The 16,242-nt window shown below is 22.9% G+C and overlaps 2 protein-coding genes across 3 annotated transcripts; one reads left to right on the plus strand and one right to left on the minus strand.

The window, feature by feature from the left end:
• Positions 1-165: 165 nt before the first annotated feature.
• LOC122508007 (60 kDa SS-A/Ro ribonucleoprotein-like) lies at positions 166-11,026 on the plus strand. Of its 2 annotated transcripts, none has more exons than XM_043621064.1 (8): positions 166-322; positions 706-918; positions 1,004-1,406; positions 3,547-3,782; positions 4,063-4,268; positions 4,381-4,501; positions 6,274-6,680; positions 6,807-11,026. In XM_043621064.1, exons 2-8 carry the CDS (start codon positions 712-714, stop codon positions 6,934-6,936), a joined length of 1,710 nt encoding a protein of 569 aa, XP_043476999.1. In that variant the 5' UTR covers positions 166-322; positions 706-711; the 3' UTR covers positions 6,937-11,026. The 2 variants fall into 2 exon arrangements, with proteins under 2 accessions (XP_043476999.1, XP_043477000.1); XM_043621065.1 differs by having other exon boundaries at positions 224-322; positions 688-918.
• Positions 11,027-13,078: 2,052 nt separating this feature from the next.
• LOC122508008 (ubiquitin-conjugating enzyme E2 G2) lies at positions 13,079-16,139 on the minus strand. The gene is made up of 2 exons (XM_043621067.1): positions 15,754-16,139; positions 13,079-13,682 (listed from the first exon to the last, which is right to left on the minus strand). Exon 2 carries the CDS (start codon positions 13,606-13,608, stop codon positions 13,105-13,107), a length of 504 nt encoding a protein of 167 aa, XP_043477002.1. The 5' UTR covers positions 13,609-13,682; positions 15,754-16,139; the 3' UTR covers positions 13,079-13,104.
• Positions 16,140-16,242: the final 103 nt, after the last annotated feature.

Genomic DNA, 16,242 nt, shown 5'->3' on the forward strand with positions numbered 1-16,242 from the left:
GTTATAAAACTGTAAGACGTTTGTTTTTCTCAGGTGAATGCTACTTTAAAAAAAATTGTCAATAAGAAAACAAGAAATAAATAAATTTGTACATTATGACAAGTATAGGACACTAAAGTCTTATAATTATTAATTAATTTTTAAAAGCGGATGAGCGGAGTTGAACTTTTTTCGAATAGAAATTACTTTTAATCCTTTTGATTGTATTGGATTTTTTGGTTTAATTCTATTTGGGTTGGCAACATTGTTGTTCATATGATGGCTGCCTGTTAAGTCTTCTTCGTTCTTTGTGTCTCATTATCTTTTCTCAACATCGAAAAAAGTGAGTATTTTCCACTATTATTTGTCATTGTAAACTAACAAGAATTGATGTTGACATATTATTCTCTGCTATTAAATTTCCCACCTAATAAAAGTGTCGAATTCGATAGTTTCACCTCTCACTCTGACCTTATTTGTCTCGCCATTAAAAACTACCTCCCGCACCATCCCCTGGGTCCTTCGGTGAAAATCGTGAAAATTACCAGTTTATGAATCTTATATTCTCTATTTTACTTCTTAATTTTTTTATTATCTCTATGTAAACAATTTTTTCATCTATTTTGAAAAACTATCAAAAATTGGTCATGTCCATGTTTAGATCGATTTGTTTTTCTGTCATTTAATTTTTGACTATTTTTTTTTTTGGTTTCAACTCTTGTCCAGATCGAAATGACTGCAAAAAAGCCCACCGAAGACTCGAGGGAACCTCCTGAGACGAGGATGTTGAGATACTTGTATATTGGAAAAGAATATATGGAATACCAACCAGGCAACTGGTTTGTGCATAATTATTTTAACATTCAACGGGTACCATCAATTGAAGAGATGGCTTCGGATTCGGAAACGGAATTAAAACCAATTGAAATCATCAATTCGGTGAGTTGTTTTTTTAACAAATACAGCTCTTTATTTCTTGTTTTACTGGATTTTAATAATTTATTTTTAATTTTAATTCTCGCAGGTATTCGAAAAAGATAAGAATCTTGTTCAAAATTACGAAACAATTGTGTTTGCATTAGCTGTATGTGCAAGACAAACAAAAAGTGAAAAATTGCGATTTCAAGCGTACTCGAATGTGAAGAAAATTTGCGCTGCACCCGAACATTTTTTATTGTTTACAAAATTTGTTAATAATATAACGAAGAGCAGCAGTAAGAAAATTGGTTGCGGCCATGGATGGAAACGAGCTGTGGACGATTGGTATAAATCGAAAAGTTACATGGAACTCGCTGAATGTGTCACGCGATGTAACAGCAGGTATGGATGGAAGCATAAAGATATTTTAAAATTGGCACATTTACCTGTGGGATGCTTAAAGGCAAGTGACAAAACAATGCTTCCAGATATTCCCGATAACATACTGGGTAAGTTTATTTGTTTATTAAAACAATATTCTTTTTTCAAAATCTTTTTCAGGGTGTCCACATGTCAGTAAAGTCAGGGAAACAAATTTTTTGTCGGTAAAGTCAGGGAAATAAAATTTTTGTCAGTAAAACTAGGGAAATGTCAGGAAAAAAATTTTTTGTCAGGGAAATTAAGAAAATTAAGACTTTAAAAATTGCGGCTTTTTCGACTTTTCTTCCAAACATTGCAACAAAATACCACAATTTTTAGTAAAAAAAAGTGCAACTTATTTCGATTTTTATAGTGCGAAAAACAACTATAAACAAATCTTTCAAAAATTGTTCTTAAATCACTTTTTAACATAATTAAATTTTTCAAATATATCTATAATAAACATCTTTTTTAATAGTTGAAATTTTGTAAAATTTAATTGAAATTAATTAATTTATTTCAAGTATTTTGTTACAATTTTGGAAAATCAACTTTTGAAGAATTTTAATTGCAAATTTTGAAAATAATTGGATTCTCAAAAATTTTAATGAAAAATCTTTAAAGGTAAATTTAAAAATGAAAATTAATGAAAATTATCTTCTAATTTTTTAAAATTCAATATTTTCAGTATTTTTAATTGCATATTTCCAAAAATAAAGTATATTCATCATTGAATTGTTGCAAAGAATTTTATTAAAAAATTTGATAATAATTGAATTCCTTCAAAGAATTTTATTATTTAGGAAAATAACTGAATTTTCGCAAAGAATTTTATTAAAATTTTTAAAAATCCTAATTAAAATCTTTTAAAGAATTTCTTTGAATTTTTTTAAACTAATAGATTTTCTTTAATAATTTTAATTGAAAATTTTGACAGCAATTGAATTCTATGAAGAAGAATTTTATTAATATTGAATTGAAACAATTTTACTATTTATAAAAAATAATTGAAATGATTCGAAGATTTTATTAAAATTTCAAGAAATAATGAAATTTTCATGAAGAATTTTATAGAAATATTTAAAAATAATGAAATTTTTTCGAGAAATTCAATTAAAGTTGTTTCGAAAATAATTGAATTTCTTTAAAGAATTTTATTAAAATTAAATAATTCAAAATAATTGAATTCATCACATGATTTTTATTATTTTTTGAAAATAATTAAATACTTTCAATTTTTTTTTACGAATATATTTAAAAATTGCATTGAAAGTAATTTAATTTTTAAATAGAATTGTTTAAAAATATTTTCAGAATAATTGAATTATTCTTAGAGAATTTTAAATTCTTGTTAAAATTGAATTTTATGGAAATTTTTGAAAATAATTAAATTCTTTCGTGTAATTTTATTTAAATTTGATTAAAAATAATTTAATTTCTGTAAAGAATTTTAGTAATTATAAAAATAGTTGAATTGTTTCGAAGGATTTATTAAAATTTTAGAAAATAATTTAATTCTTTCGTGAAATTTTATTTCAATTTTTGAAAATATGAACAGTACTAATTAATTTTGTACTCACTAAGTAAATTTTTAAATTTTGATTATGAAATTATTTATAAAATTTATATTTGAAAATAAAAAATTTTGCAATTTGCATAACAATAATAAATTGAATATCACGTTCCGCGCGTAACATTTGCTAGTTTTTAATTAAAATTCATCAAAAAAATAATTAGTCTTTTTAAATTATAGAAAAATTCTTTTAAGAAATTCAATTATTTTTGAAAAATTACATTAAAATATTTTAAAAACTAATTCTTAGAATTGTTTTATCCTAATTTTTTAAGATTCAATTATCTTGGAACAAAGTAAATAAAACTTTATGAAAATTTACTTTTTAGACTTATTAAAATTTTTGAGAATTCATGGTCCTGTTTATAATTAAAATGCTTCAAAAATTTGATCATTTTTATTTATATTTTTAAAAAATTCAATTATTTTAAAAAGATTTTACCAAATTTTTCAAAATTGAATAAACTATTATCTTTCAAAAATTGTTTTAAGATATTTTAAAAAAATTAATTGTAAGAATTTCTTTATAATTTTTTGAATAGGTATATTATAAATATTATAAATATAAAATAAAACTTGTGACCACCCTGTTTTGATAAGTCTTTCTGTTTTTGAATCTCTTTCTTATTTTTTAAAATTAATTTACTTTTTCACAGTTCAAAATATCACATTTTGCTACATAACTCACGGCCTCAAGGAGGTGAAGAAAATATTTGGCGATTCAAATAGTCCACATTTACAAGAGCGTCCAAATTCTCTCCAAGTGATGAAATATTTAGAGAAGATAATGGAGTTCAAGCACTGTGAGGACGAAGTTAGCGCTGCGAGTCTATTGGAAGTGAATAATTTCACATTGGAACATGTACCGGGACACTTTTTAAAATCCGAAGAGGTAAGAATTATTTAAAGAAATATTATTTTTTCCCTGCTTTGCAATTTTTTTGTAATCTAATTTTTATTATTGCTCAGGGATGATACAGGTCAGGAAAATCATAGGGAAAAGTCAGAGAAAGTAGAATTGGTCAGGGAAATCAGGGAAATAATTTTTAAATAATTTCAAAAAAGTTACAGTAACCCTGTTGCTACAACAATAATAATAAAAATTAGATTGCAAAAACATAAGTGGTTTAAATACTTTTTTTTATTATTGGAAATTTTAATTCAAATTCCAGATGTGGAATGCATTGATGACGTCAATGAATTATACCACACTCCTTGAGAATATTCAAAAATTGCACAATCTCGGTTTCCTGAAGCCAAATTCGACAATTGTGTCGAAAATTGTCGATATCTTGTTAGATCAAGAAAAATTGGATCAAGAGAAAATTCACCCGGCTCATATTTTAATAACAATTCGAAATTATGAAAATTCGGGAAAGTAAGTTGTTTACAATTTTTTACAATTTTAGTTAATTTTATTCTTTTTCTATTTTCAATTACTATTTCGATTTATTTTTTCTTCTTTTTCTTATTTTCTTTTTACTTTCCAGACCCTTGAGTTATGAAAAGCGAAAAGTGAGGGAAGAAGCGAAAAAACAACATCCACCGCCACCGGAACCAAACAAAAAGATTGTCAAAACTCTGTATACTGCTCTTAATTTGTCTTTTTCGGTAAGTAAACAACTTTCAGGCCTCAGGTATTATTTTTCGACTATTTTTCAAAAATGCGATTTTGTCGACTTTTCTTTCAAATATTGCAACAAAATACAACTTTAAATTTATTTTTATCAAGTTTATTACAATTTTTAAAAAAATTTAAAAATTATTGGATTCACAAAAATTTTAATAAAAAAAACTTACAGTTTAAATTTATAAAAATGAAAGTTAATGTAAATGTAAAAATATATTTAAATATTTTTGGAAAAAAGTAATTATTTGAATTTTAATTACAATTCGACAAAAAATTACTTTTTTTAAAATTGTAGGTACTTTCTTCCAAAAAATTCAATTAATTTCGAAAAATTACATTACATTATCCAGTTTTAAAAAACTAAATTAAAAATTATTTTATAATAAATTTTTAAGATTCAATTTTTTTGGAACAAAGTAAATTAAAATTTTTTAAAAATTAATTTTTTAGGCAATTATTAAAATTTTGGAGAAATCATGTTCATATTTATAATTAAAATAAAAATTTCATCATTATTTTCATATTTTTCAAAAATTCTATTATTTTAAACAAATTTTATCAAATTCAAATTATTTTTAAAAGATTTTACCAAATTTAAATATTGTTTGGAAAATTTTCATTTATATATAATTGAAAAACTATTATCTTTCAAAAATCCTTTGAAATATTAAAAAAAAATTAATAATAAGAAATTCTTTATTATCATTTTTTTTGAAAATATATCTGTAATTAGCAAATTTTTGAATAATTGAAATTTTAAAAAATTTAATTAAAAATAATGGATTTTTTCAAGTTATTTTATTACAATTTTTCAAACAATTGAAGAATTTTAAATGCAAATATTTGAAAATAATTGAATTCTCAAAAATTTTTAATGAAAAATCTTCAAGCATAAATTTAGAAAAATGAAAATTGGATTCTAAAAATGATATTAAAATATTTTTGAAAAAAAGTAAATTCATAGAATATTTTCATTCTAAATTTTTAAAATTCAATGATGTATTTTCAATATTTTCAATTAAATAATTGTCCAATTAAATTTAATTCTGGAAATAATTGATTTCTTTCAAGTAGTTTATTAAAATTAATAAAAATCAACTTTTGAAGAATTTAAATTGCAAATTTTTAAAATAATGGAATTCTAAAAAAAATTAATGATAAAGAACATGAATATTTATGAAAATTAGCTTCTAAAAATTATAGTAAAAAAATCATTATCACTTACAGTTGCAATTATTCTAAAAAATTGAATTTTTGTCTTTAAATAATTCAATTCTTGAAAGAACTTTTGGAAAAATCATTAAAAATAATTTGTTTTTGAGGTGAGTTTAATTAAAAATCGTAGAAAATAATTGAATTTTGGAGAGTTGTAGTTTTTAGAAATAATCAAATTTCAGATGTTTGTAAACTAAAATTTTTTTAAATTTTATTTCTTGTAGAAAGAAAATAATTAGTATTTAAAAAAGATTGTTTAACAAATTTAGTCAAGTTTTGAATAACTGAATTTAGAAATCAGAGCAAAAGGGAAAAATATAATAAAAAAAAGTTAATTCTCTAAAAATAGAATTCGAATACAATTTGTTTAAAATTCTTATGCAGTGAAATATATTTAATTTTTAAATTTAATTTTAGTATCGATCAACTTTATGAAAACGAGATTTTTAATAGATTTTAATAGATTTTAATAGATATTTATAGATTTTAATCGTTTTTTTAATATATTTTTAACGAAAAAAAAATTGTTTTCTTTCAGTATTTGGAGACAACTGGAATGAGATATTTGATAACAATTGACATGAGTAAAACAATGCAGGAATCACGTGTTTGGCATTGCGGTAATATGGTTCCAGCGGAAGTTGGTTGCTTGCTGGCACTTTCGCTTTTACGCAGTGAGAAAAACGTGACAATTGCCACTTACAAAAATGTCGGAATTCATGTCACTAATTTTGACAAGAACCATTCATTCGCTCAAGCGTACACAAAATTGTCACATCAGCCCACAGGCATTGTTAATCTAAGTAAACCCATGGCATGGGCTACGTTTCAAAAAAAAAAGTACGATGTGTTTATTAATGTCGTTGACATGATTTCCATGAATAATGATACATCAGCAGAAGGCATTAAAACTTATCGAACAGAAATGAATCTACCCGACGCAAAGTACGTTCATTTTTTTCCATTTTTACTAGAAATTAAAAAAAATTCTTTAATTTAGAATTATTATTAAAATATAAGTAAATTAATTAATTAATTAATTGAATTTTTAAATTGTTTCCCTTTGTTTAGGTTAATAAACTGCGTTATGTGCGATTCTTCATACCGTAAGGAGACGGTAGATAAAAATATTTTAACAATTTGTGGATTTGATCAGAAAGTACCGAAAATCATTGAGGCATTTTCAAAATCATCCTTTTAAAAATCTATTGGCCGGTTACAATGGGTACGTAAAAATTAAAAAAAAAATTTCGTTTAACCATTCTCGATATTAATTTAACAAAATTTATTTATTCAATTACTTTTTGAAATTTGGTTTTCTTTATAAACCAATTATATTCAGTTTTGCAAAATTGTTTTCATTTTTTAATAATATATGATTAGTGATTATCACTTTATTCTTTATAGAAATATAAACACGAAATTAGAGAAGGAAAAATAGTACAATAATTATAGGTTTCTTTTGGAAACTAATATTTTCCTTTTTCGAAAAGAAAAATTCACCTTTTATTTTTCATTGTTATCTAATCAAATTGAAAACATGAAAACGATTTTTATGATTGTGACAAATTTGTCTTTTAAATATTTTGTTAACTACCTCTTTTTTCAAAACGAAAAAAAATATTTAGTCATTTTATTTTTCTACTAGACTTACTTATTAACAATTTTTTTTTAAATTTATATAAAATTTTTTTAAATAATTTATTTACTGTTTAGTATTCAAGTTTTGTGTGTGATTCAATTGTTTCTTAAAATTGAAGAATAAATTCAAAAGAATAAATTTAAAAGTTTTCAATTTGTGCCAAATTTTGTTTCTCGTCATCGATGAAAAAATATCAAAAACTTCCCGAACTTTTTAAATGCCTTTGATTTGAAAAAAGCAAAAAAAGAAAAAGGAGACTGTATCTCTTAATCAGTTTATTGTACATTTCTTTGAATTCTTCTAATTGAAAATAAAGAAGAAGAAAAAGAAACTGCATTGGAGAAAAATAGCATTAAGACTGCATTAATAGCTGCCTAGAAAAAACAAAAAAAAAATTATAAAAGTAATCTTATGGTGCATTTGTTGATTCATATAGTGAAAAAAAAGAACATGAAAATTTGTCCTATTAATTACTCGCTTATTTCACGATTCTCGCTCGATGAAAAAAAAAACTAGACAAATATTGTGACATTACTAAACTTATGATGATAAATATAAATTTTTAAGAACTGTGGGCGCGCCTCTCCCATAAAAAAGAAAAATAATGATTTCTTTTCTTTTTAAAAAAATAAAAGAGAATGTTGAAATTATGTCACTGTGATATGCATTTAGCCCCAAAGAGTATAGACTACATTAGTATAATTTTACTGATATATTTCATATTTGCCATATCCAAAGTGAAAGAGAAAAAAAAACAACAAATGAATAAATAATACTGACAAATACTGTGATATGAAATACGATGTTACTGTTCGAAATAGTAAACAAAAAAAAAAGGATATTGTAAAAAGTTAAAAAGAAAATATTGGAGGCGCGTCACAATTCTTGCTAAATGCGTTGATTATAGTGGTGATATATTAACTCGTAAATTTTGTTAAGGCAACGTTTAAGTATCGAAAAAATGATACTTTAAAAAATATTACCGTCAATCCATTTCGATTAATACCGTTTGCGGCCTTTTTTCACTAGTAACAATATTGTTGATATTCTTTAAAAAAAAAAACGATTTAAAAATTTATTTTCTGAATTACAGAAAAATAATCGCGATTTCATTTTTTCCCCCTCATCAAAAAAATCGAATTCGCATTTCGCAATCGTGCTTTTTATCAAAATGTTGATTGACTCTCTCTCTCTCTCTCTTTCTCTCTATTTCTCTAACTCTATCACTTGCTCTCACTTTTTCTTCTCGATCCGCTGATTAACCCCTCTCTGTTTAGAAAAATCCTCAGTTTGTAAAAATCTCAAAGATTTCTACTTTCTACTGGAAAAAAAAATTGCCAAATTTCTAGAGAAGAAAACAATTTTCTAGACTTTAGGGAATTTCTAAGCTTTAAGGAACAAAAAAAAAGAATTAATAGCGTGAATCACTCTCAGGTACGAAAGACACTTATTAAAATAAATAAAACTTTTAATTCACGTTAAAAATATGGGTAATTAGCGGAAAGAGTTGTGTTCGTAAATAAATAGTAGTTGTATCACACTAGAAAATAAAAATTAAAAACAAATACATTATTCACATTTACGAAATAATAAAATAAATATCGATTCGCGGATCAAGTCTGTTCGTTTTTTGCGCGCAATAAAAACAATTGATAGGACTTTGGTAAATCATAGGTTGTTATTGAAAGTAATCATATTTTTTTAGAGAAAATTTTTCCTAAAACAAAAAAAAATAAATAAAAATAAAAAAGGAATCTGTACTGAAAAATGCGCTTAGAGTATCTGTAATTATTTATACACACAGAATTACTAGACCAAATCTCGTTATTGGGAATCATTTTCTATTAATAATGGAAAATATATTATATAATTATACACATAAATATATTTAAAAAGAAAGAAAAAAAAATGCGTTTCTAGTTGCTACTTATTACAAAAAGGAAAAAAAAAATAAAAAATCAGTAAAAAAAATATGCTATATCAATATTCGTAGCGTAATTATAAACTATAAATATTTGCGTATTTACAAGTATTTAGACGTAAATAAAATTGTATGTATGTACACATGGCTGTCGAAAAGGAACTTGATAATCCGTCTTCTGCGCACTTAACGAAAACTATTTCACGTCGACTACTCGAATATTATTGCTTTTTTTCTATTTTAATAAAATAAACAAGTGTACCTTTTCGATGCTTTGTCTTTTAGGGAAAGTTCTCATCTACCGATTTCTTTTTCTATTTTTAAAATTAAAAACTAAAAAAAAAATCGAATTAGTTAAAAAAAAAGTGACTTTCGAAAAAAATTAATAGATTGAGAACGATCCTGCTCTTAATAATAAATGTATATTCACTAATTGTATAAGAGTACGTCCCACGAAAATAAAAAATTGCGGCACGGAACTGATATTCCAAATGGTATAGGAATAAAGCGCATTTTTGCCGGAAAAAAAGAAAAAAAAACAAAGAAACTTCTGTAATTGCAACTCTGTCATTTGACGATTTCAAAAGAGCCAATTTTGTGATTTATCGAAAACAATATATTGAATGTGTTCAATACTAGAAAAAAAAACTGTTTTCTTTTTGTGAAGAAAAAAAAAACATTATACGAATATCAATCGTTGCCTAGCAAGGTAAATTCCGATCTTAATCAGGAAGCACAAGTTACTAGCTCATAAATGTGTATTCATTCTCATAGTGTTCTTATAAACAAAACAAAAACATATTAACTCTAATATTAGACGAAATGCTAGCACCTATGTTCCTTAGAGTTATTATATATAAAAAAAGAAAAAGAATGAAAATTAAAAACCTTTGTTATATTTAATTCTTGCAATCGTATTTTTCTTTTTATGTTCTGTAGAAAAAAAAACAAAGCTCAAGGTTTATTAATTTATTTTTTCTATAAGGTCTTCTATAAGAAGTAAATTTGTGCATAAAATGATTTTTGTGAGTGACAATTTATAAACTACAATCGCAAGAATTAAATATCGGAATATTGTGTTCGAATTTTTCAATTCACCGCGAAAGTCAGGATATATTTCGACATATAAAAAAAATGCCTATCTTTCGGCCTTAAATTTTTATACAAAAAAAAAAAAAAGAAAGAGAAGAAACGAAACATTGCAAAAGTTTCGTTTTTGTTCTTGCATTCCTCTGCGAGTATGTTTACATACTATAAAAACTGTTATCAATTTCTACAAAACTGTCTTTTTCTTGTTTTTTTCTAATCTTTAATTATTCATAATTTTTCTTGAAAAAAAATATTAAATAGAAAAAAATGATGAAAAAAAGCAAAAAAAAAGTGAAAAAAATAGGAAAATGAAAAAAAAACCGTTTTGATTGATTTTTACAAATTGTGATATTTTTTTTGAAAAGAAAACAAAATGACATCTTTAGAATTAGGAACTATTTTAACGGAATAGAGAAAGAAATTTTCTTTTTTATGCAAAATTTTCGAAAAATTCGAAAGATGTCTTTTTTTTTGTAAATCATTCTCACTAATTATTGTTATAGTATTTTGATATCACAAAAAAAAAAATACGGAGTTTAATAGGAAGAAAATTCGTTACAGATTTTACTGTTTTCTGTTACAAATTTAAAAAATAGGTATGCGAATTACTCCCTGAATAAATTCAAAATTGAGTTAAAATTCTGTTGTTTTTATTAACCCATCATGAACAGAAATTCGTCTTTAGGAATTTTTGTTAAAAATCTATATTAATAATGTGTTGTATTCCGGATATCTGTTCGCAATTTGAAGTTATTTGTTATTTGCTATTTTGTTTCGTAATTTTTTTAATTATTTTGTGGTTTTTAAATATTTTTAATTTTAAAATTAATGTATTGAAAATGATCGAATTGTTGCAAAGAATTTTATCAAAAAATTTGATAATAATAGCATTCCTTCCAAGAATTTTATTTATTTAGTAAAATAATTGAATTCTCGTGAAGAATTTTGTTAAAATTTTTAAAAATTCTAATTAAATTCTTTTTGAAGAATTTCTTTGAATTTTTTTTAAATAATGGAGTTTTTTAAAATTTTAATTAAAATTTTTTTAAATAATTGAATTTTATAAACAATTTCTTTCATGTTTTTAAAATAATCGTGTTTGTTAAAAATTGAAATTAAACATTTAATTATTGAATTTTATTAAAATTTTAGAAAATAATTTAATTCTTTTAAAATTTTTTATGTAATAAATTAAGAAAAAAATTTTATTCTTTCGTGAAATTTTTTTTGAAAATAATTGAATATTTGCAAAAATTTTACTTTTTCAAAAAATAATTGAATTGTTTCGAAGGATTTATATAAAGTTTAGAAAATTATTGAATTTTTGCAAAGAATTTTATACTATTTACAAATATAATTCGAAGAATTTATTAAAATTTTAGAGAATAATTGAATTTTTTCGTGAAATTTGTTTGAAAATAATTGAATTATTTTCTAAAATATTTTAATAAATCAAAGATTTTATAACGAATTAAAAAAAAAAATTGAATTCTTTCGAAAGATTCATTATTATTAGAAAATAATTTAATTTTTTTGATATATTTTATAACGAATTAAGAAAAAAATTGAATTCTTTCGTGAAATTTTGTTTGTAAAAAATTGAATCCTTGCAAAGATTTTATAAGAAAAAAAATTGAATTCTTTTGTTACATTTTTTTGAAAATAATTGAATTTTTGACAAGATTTTATTACTTTAAAAAATAATTGAATTCTTTTGAAATTTTTTGAAATTTTTTATATCGAATTAAGAAAAGAATCGAATTCTTTCGACATAATTTTTTTAAAAATAATTAAATTTTTGCAAAGATTTTATAACGAATTAAGGAAAAAATTGAATTCATTCGTGAAATGTTTTTTTGGAAATAATTGAATGTTTGCAAAGAATTTACTATTTAAAAAAATAATTGAATTGCTTCGAAGGATTTATTAAAATTTTAGAAGATAATTAAATTTTTTTCGAAAAATTTAAAATATTTTTTAATAATTGAATTCTTTTATGAAATTTTTTAAAAATTGTATTAAAAAGTAATTGAATTTTTGCAAAATAATGTACTATTTATAAATATAATTGATTTGTTTTGAAAAATTTCGAAAATTTAAAAAAATAATTGATTTTTTCGAAAAATATTATTAAAATTTTAAAAAAAATTTAATTCTTTCATGAAATGTTATTGAAATTTTATTGATATTAATTTAATTTTTGCAAAGAATTTTACTATTTAGAAATATAATTGAATTTTTTTGAGAAATGTATTAAAATTTTAGAATTATAACGAATTATAAGAAAAAAATTTAATTCTTTCGTGAAGTTTTTTTTGAAAATAATTGAATTTTGGAAAAAACTTTTACTATATTTATAAAATTAATAATTGAATTCTTACGAAGAATGTTGTTATTTATGAAAATAATTGAATTCTGGCGAAGAATTTTATTAAAATTTTTGAAAATAATAAACAAAAATAATTAATTAGTATGTAAATTAGTTAATAATTGAATTTTTTTAAAGTTTGAATTTGAAATTATTCAAAATTAATTTAAATATTTTGTCCACTTTTAGATCACATTTCAAATAAATACAATAATTTTTGAGTCACTTTTAAATTTTTACTTCTTTTAAAAAGATAATTTTACATAAATAGTTTGTAAATTATTTACAATTAGATAAAATAACGTTCTTTTTTTTTTTAATTATTTCAACAATTTTGCAAATTTTTAACTTACGATGTAATACCGAGAGTCTTTCTGACTAGTTTCTGGGCAATTCTTTCGAATTCGGCGCGATCTTCTCGCCACATTTTTGCTGCATCAACATTTGCACCACTCTCGTCGTTTGGCTCGGCCAACATGCTTACGACACTGAGGAGAATTTTCTCAACACTCTGAACGGGACTCCATCGTTCAGCACTGCTTTCATAGCCCATTGGATCGTCACCGGGTGCATGCAAAATACTAATACAAACTCTACCGTCAGCATAAATATTTGGATGAAACATTTCGCAGGTAAATTGCATTTTAGGCGGACTCAATGGATAATCAGGTGGGAATATTAATTTCGCCGGAAATACACCGCCCTCGAAGCATGTTCCCTCGGGACCGGTTATCAATGCTTCCCATTCGAAAAAATTCTCCTCATTTATCGGTCCCGCTATTATTCCTTCGGGTGGATTTAGGGTTAGTTGTTTATATTCTGCCATTAGACGTCTCAATGCTGAACCTGCCATTTTCCTTTCTTTTTGGAGTTAAAGAAGACAAATTCAACTGTATCTTTCTTCTAGGCCCCTTTTTAATCTATAATCTGTAAGAACGATAAATATTAGTCTATTTGGCCCGTATAAATTTTTTTTAAATATTTCATAATTAATTCAATTTTAAAAAAATTGCATTTACAATTTTCATAAACAGATCAACTTCAAAAGGTTGTAATATTTGAAAATTCGTAAAATTTCAATTTTCAATGAATTTAATTAGAAAAAATCTTTTTGAAAAGATTAAGAATTCAAATTCTTCTGAAATTAGTTAAATTTTATAATATTTAATTGATTATTAAAAATAATGGATTTACAGAAGAATTTTACTTAAAAACACTAAAAGAAATTGAATTTTAAAGCAATTACAAATTATTGTAGAAATTCAATTATTTTCAAAAGCAGTAAAATTTGTCTCAGAAATTCGATTATTTTCAAACATTTTAATAAAATTTAATAGAATCTTGGCAAAATTTCAATTATTTTTCAAAAACTTTCTTCAATTCAATGATTTTTAATATCTACTACATTAATAAAATTTCACAAAAGAATTCAATTATTTAAAATAAAATTCTACGCAAACATTTAATTACTTTCTTAAATAATAAAAATTTCACAAGAATTCAATTATTTACAAACTATTTTCATAAATAATAAAATTCTTTTTTGAAATTCAATTATTTTTGTAAATAAAAAAATATAAAACTCATCGCAAACTTTTACTTACTTTTAATATAATTTTTATTTAATTCCACGAAAAATGTAATTATTCTTAAAAATTTCTTTAAATTCATCAAAGAAATTCAATTCTTTAAAAAAATTTTGCTACAATTTATTTATTAGAATTTTGGTATTATTTTCAAAACATTTTTAATTAAATTTCTTCAAAGAATTAAATTATTTTTAAGGTCATGTTATTCAGTGTGAATTTTTTCCATAGTAAAGTATATGGGGCACGTGACCACTGAATAACATGACCTTAAAAATTTTAATAAAATTAACTACTTTAATAAAATTTTACAAAAGAATTCAATTATTTAAAAAAAATTTAATAAAACTCTACGCAAACATTTAATTATGTTCATAAATAATAAAAATTTCCCAGGAATTCAATTATTTACAAATTATTATTCAATTATTTTCATAGATAATAAAATTCTTTTTTGTAATTCGATTATTTTTACAATAAAACAAATTAAATTTTTTTAAACATAATTTTAATAAAATTCTTCGTAAGAATTTAATTCATTTCAAAAATTTGTCAAATCTCAATTATTTTCAATATCTACTGTTTCAATAAAATTTCACAAAAGAATTAAATTATTTAAAAATAAATTTTAATAAAATTCGTCTCAAGAATTCAATTATTTTCAAAAGTAATATAATTCTTCGCAGAAATTCAATTATGTTCAAAAATTTACAAAATTTCTAGTCAATGTTTCCATTTTTCCAATAAAAAAATTCTTCTCCGAATTCCATTTCTTTCAAAAATTTTAATAAAATTTGTCGCAAGAATTCAATTTTTTTTATAAGATCTAAAATTCATCGAAGGAATTCAATTACTTTTAATAGAATTTTAACAAAATTAAATAGACTTGAACTCTTCTTTTTATAAATGAATTGATTTTCAAAAGTTTTTAATATAATTCTTTGAAACAATTCAATTTTTTCAATAGTTTTAATAAAATTCTTCGCAAGAATTCAATTATTTTATAAATAATAAAAATTCTCAATTACTTTCAAAAATAATAAAATACTTCGCAGAAATTCAATAAATGTCCAAAATTTTTTTTAAATTCTCATCAAAATTTCAATTATTTTCAAAAGTATTCAAATCGAAAAATTGAATATTGTAAAAAATTGGATTTGAAAATTGTCAAAGAACTTTTTTGATAATTATTAAATTTAATCGATTTAAAGTAGAATTTTTGTTAAAAATTCTTGAAAGTAATAATTGAATTGATGATTTTATCACTAAATAATCTATTGTTATTACAGCTAATTTGTTATCTGACGGGCCAAATAAACTACTTTTTTTTATTTTGCCCGTCTTGAAATATTATGGAAGTATGAATTTTTCATTTTTCCCTTTTGCTCGTAAATTTATAATTTTATACTTACATTTTATTGAATGTTTACACAATGTTTTCCATTTTCGAATTAGCAGGAAAGTTAATGATCTTCGTTTATATTATTTTTAATTGTAAACGTTTTTACAACGTAAACCACGTAAACGTTTTTTTATCTGTCGTTTATTGCAATTATTGCAGCGATTGCAACCATATTGTTTACATAACCAATAAATTTCTGACAGGTGCAGAAAACTATTATACTAATTGCGTACAATACTTGTTTATAGGTATTTTCCGTCAATATTTACATTAACTATAACAAAAATAACAAATTAACACTATATTATTCTATAGAATTAAAAACACAATTATTAATTACTTTAATTTCTTTACAAGTGAAAAAAACATTAGTTTCGTGTTTTTCCGCTCAATATAGGTTAGGTATGTCGCATTTGGGTTTTAAAGACTCTCATTGGTCGATCACCCCGCGCAAATTTGAAAATAGCCAATGAGATCTACGTCTTGTATTGAGCGGACA

This window comes from Leptopilina heterotoma, unplaced genomic scaffold (genome assembly GCF_015476425.1).
Source record: "Leptopilina heterotoma isolate Lh14 unplaced genomic scaffold, ASM1547642v1 Lhet_52, whole genome shotgun sequence".
In the NCBI taxonomy this organism is placed as follows: Eukaryota; Metazoa; Arthropoda; class Insecta; order Hymenoptera; family Figitidae; genus Leptopilina; species Leptopilina heterotoma.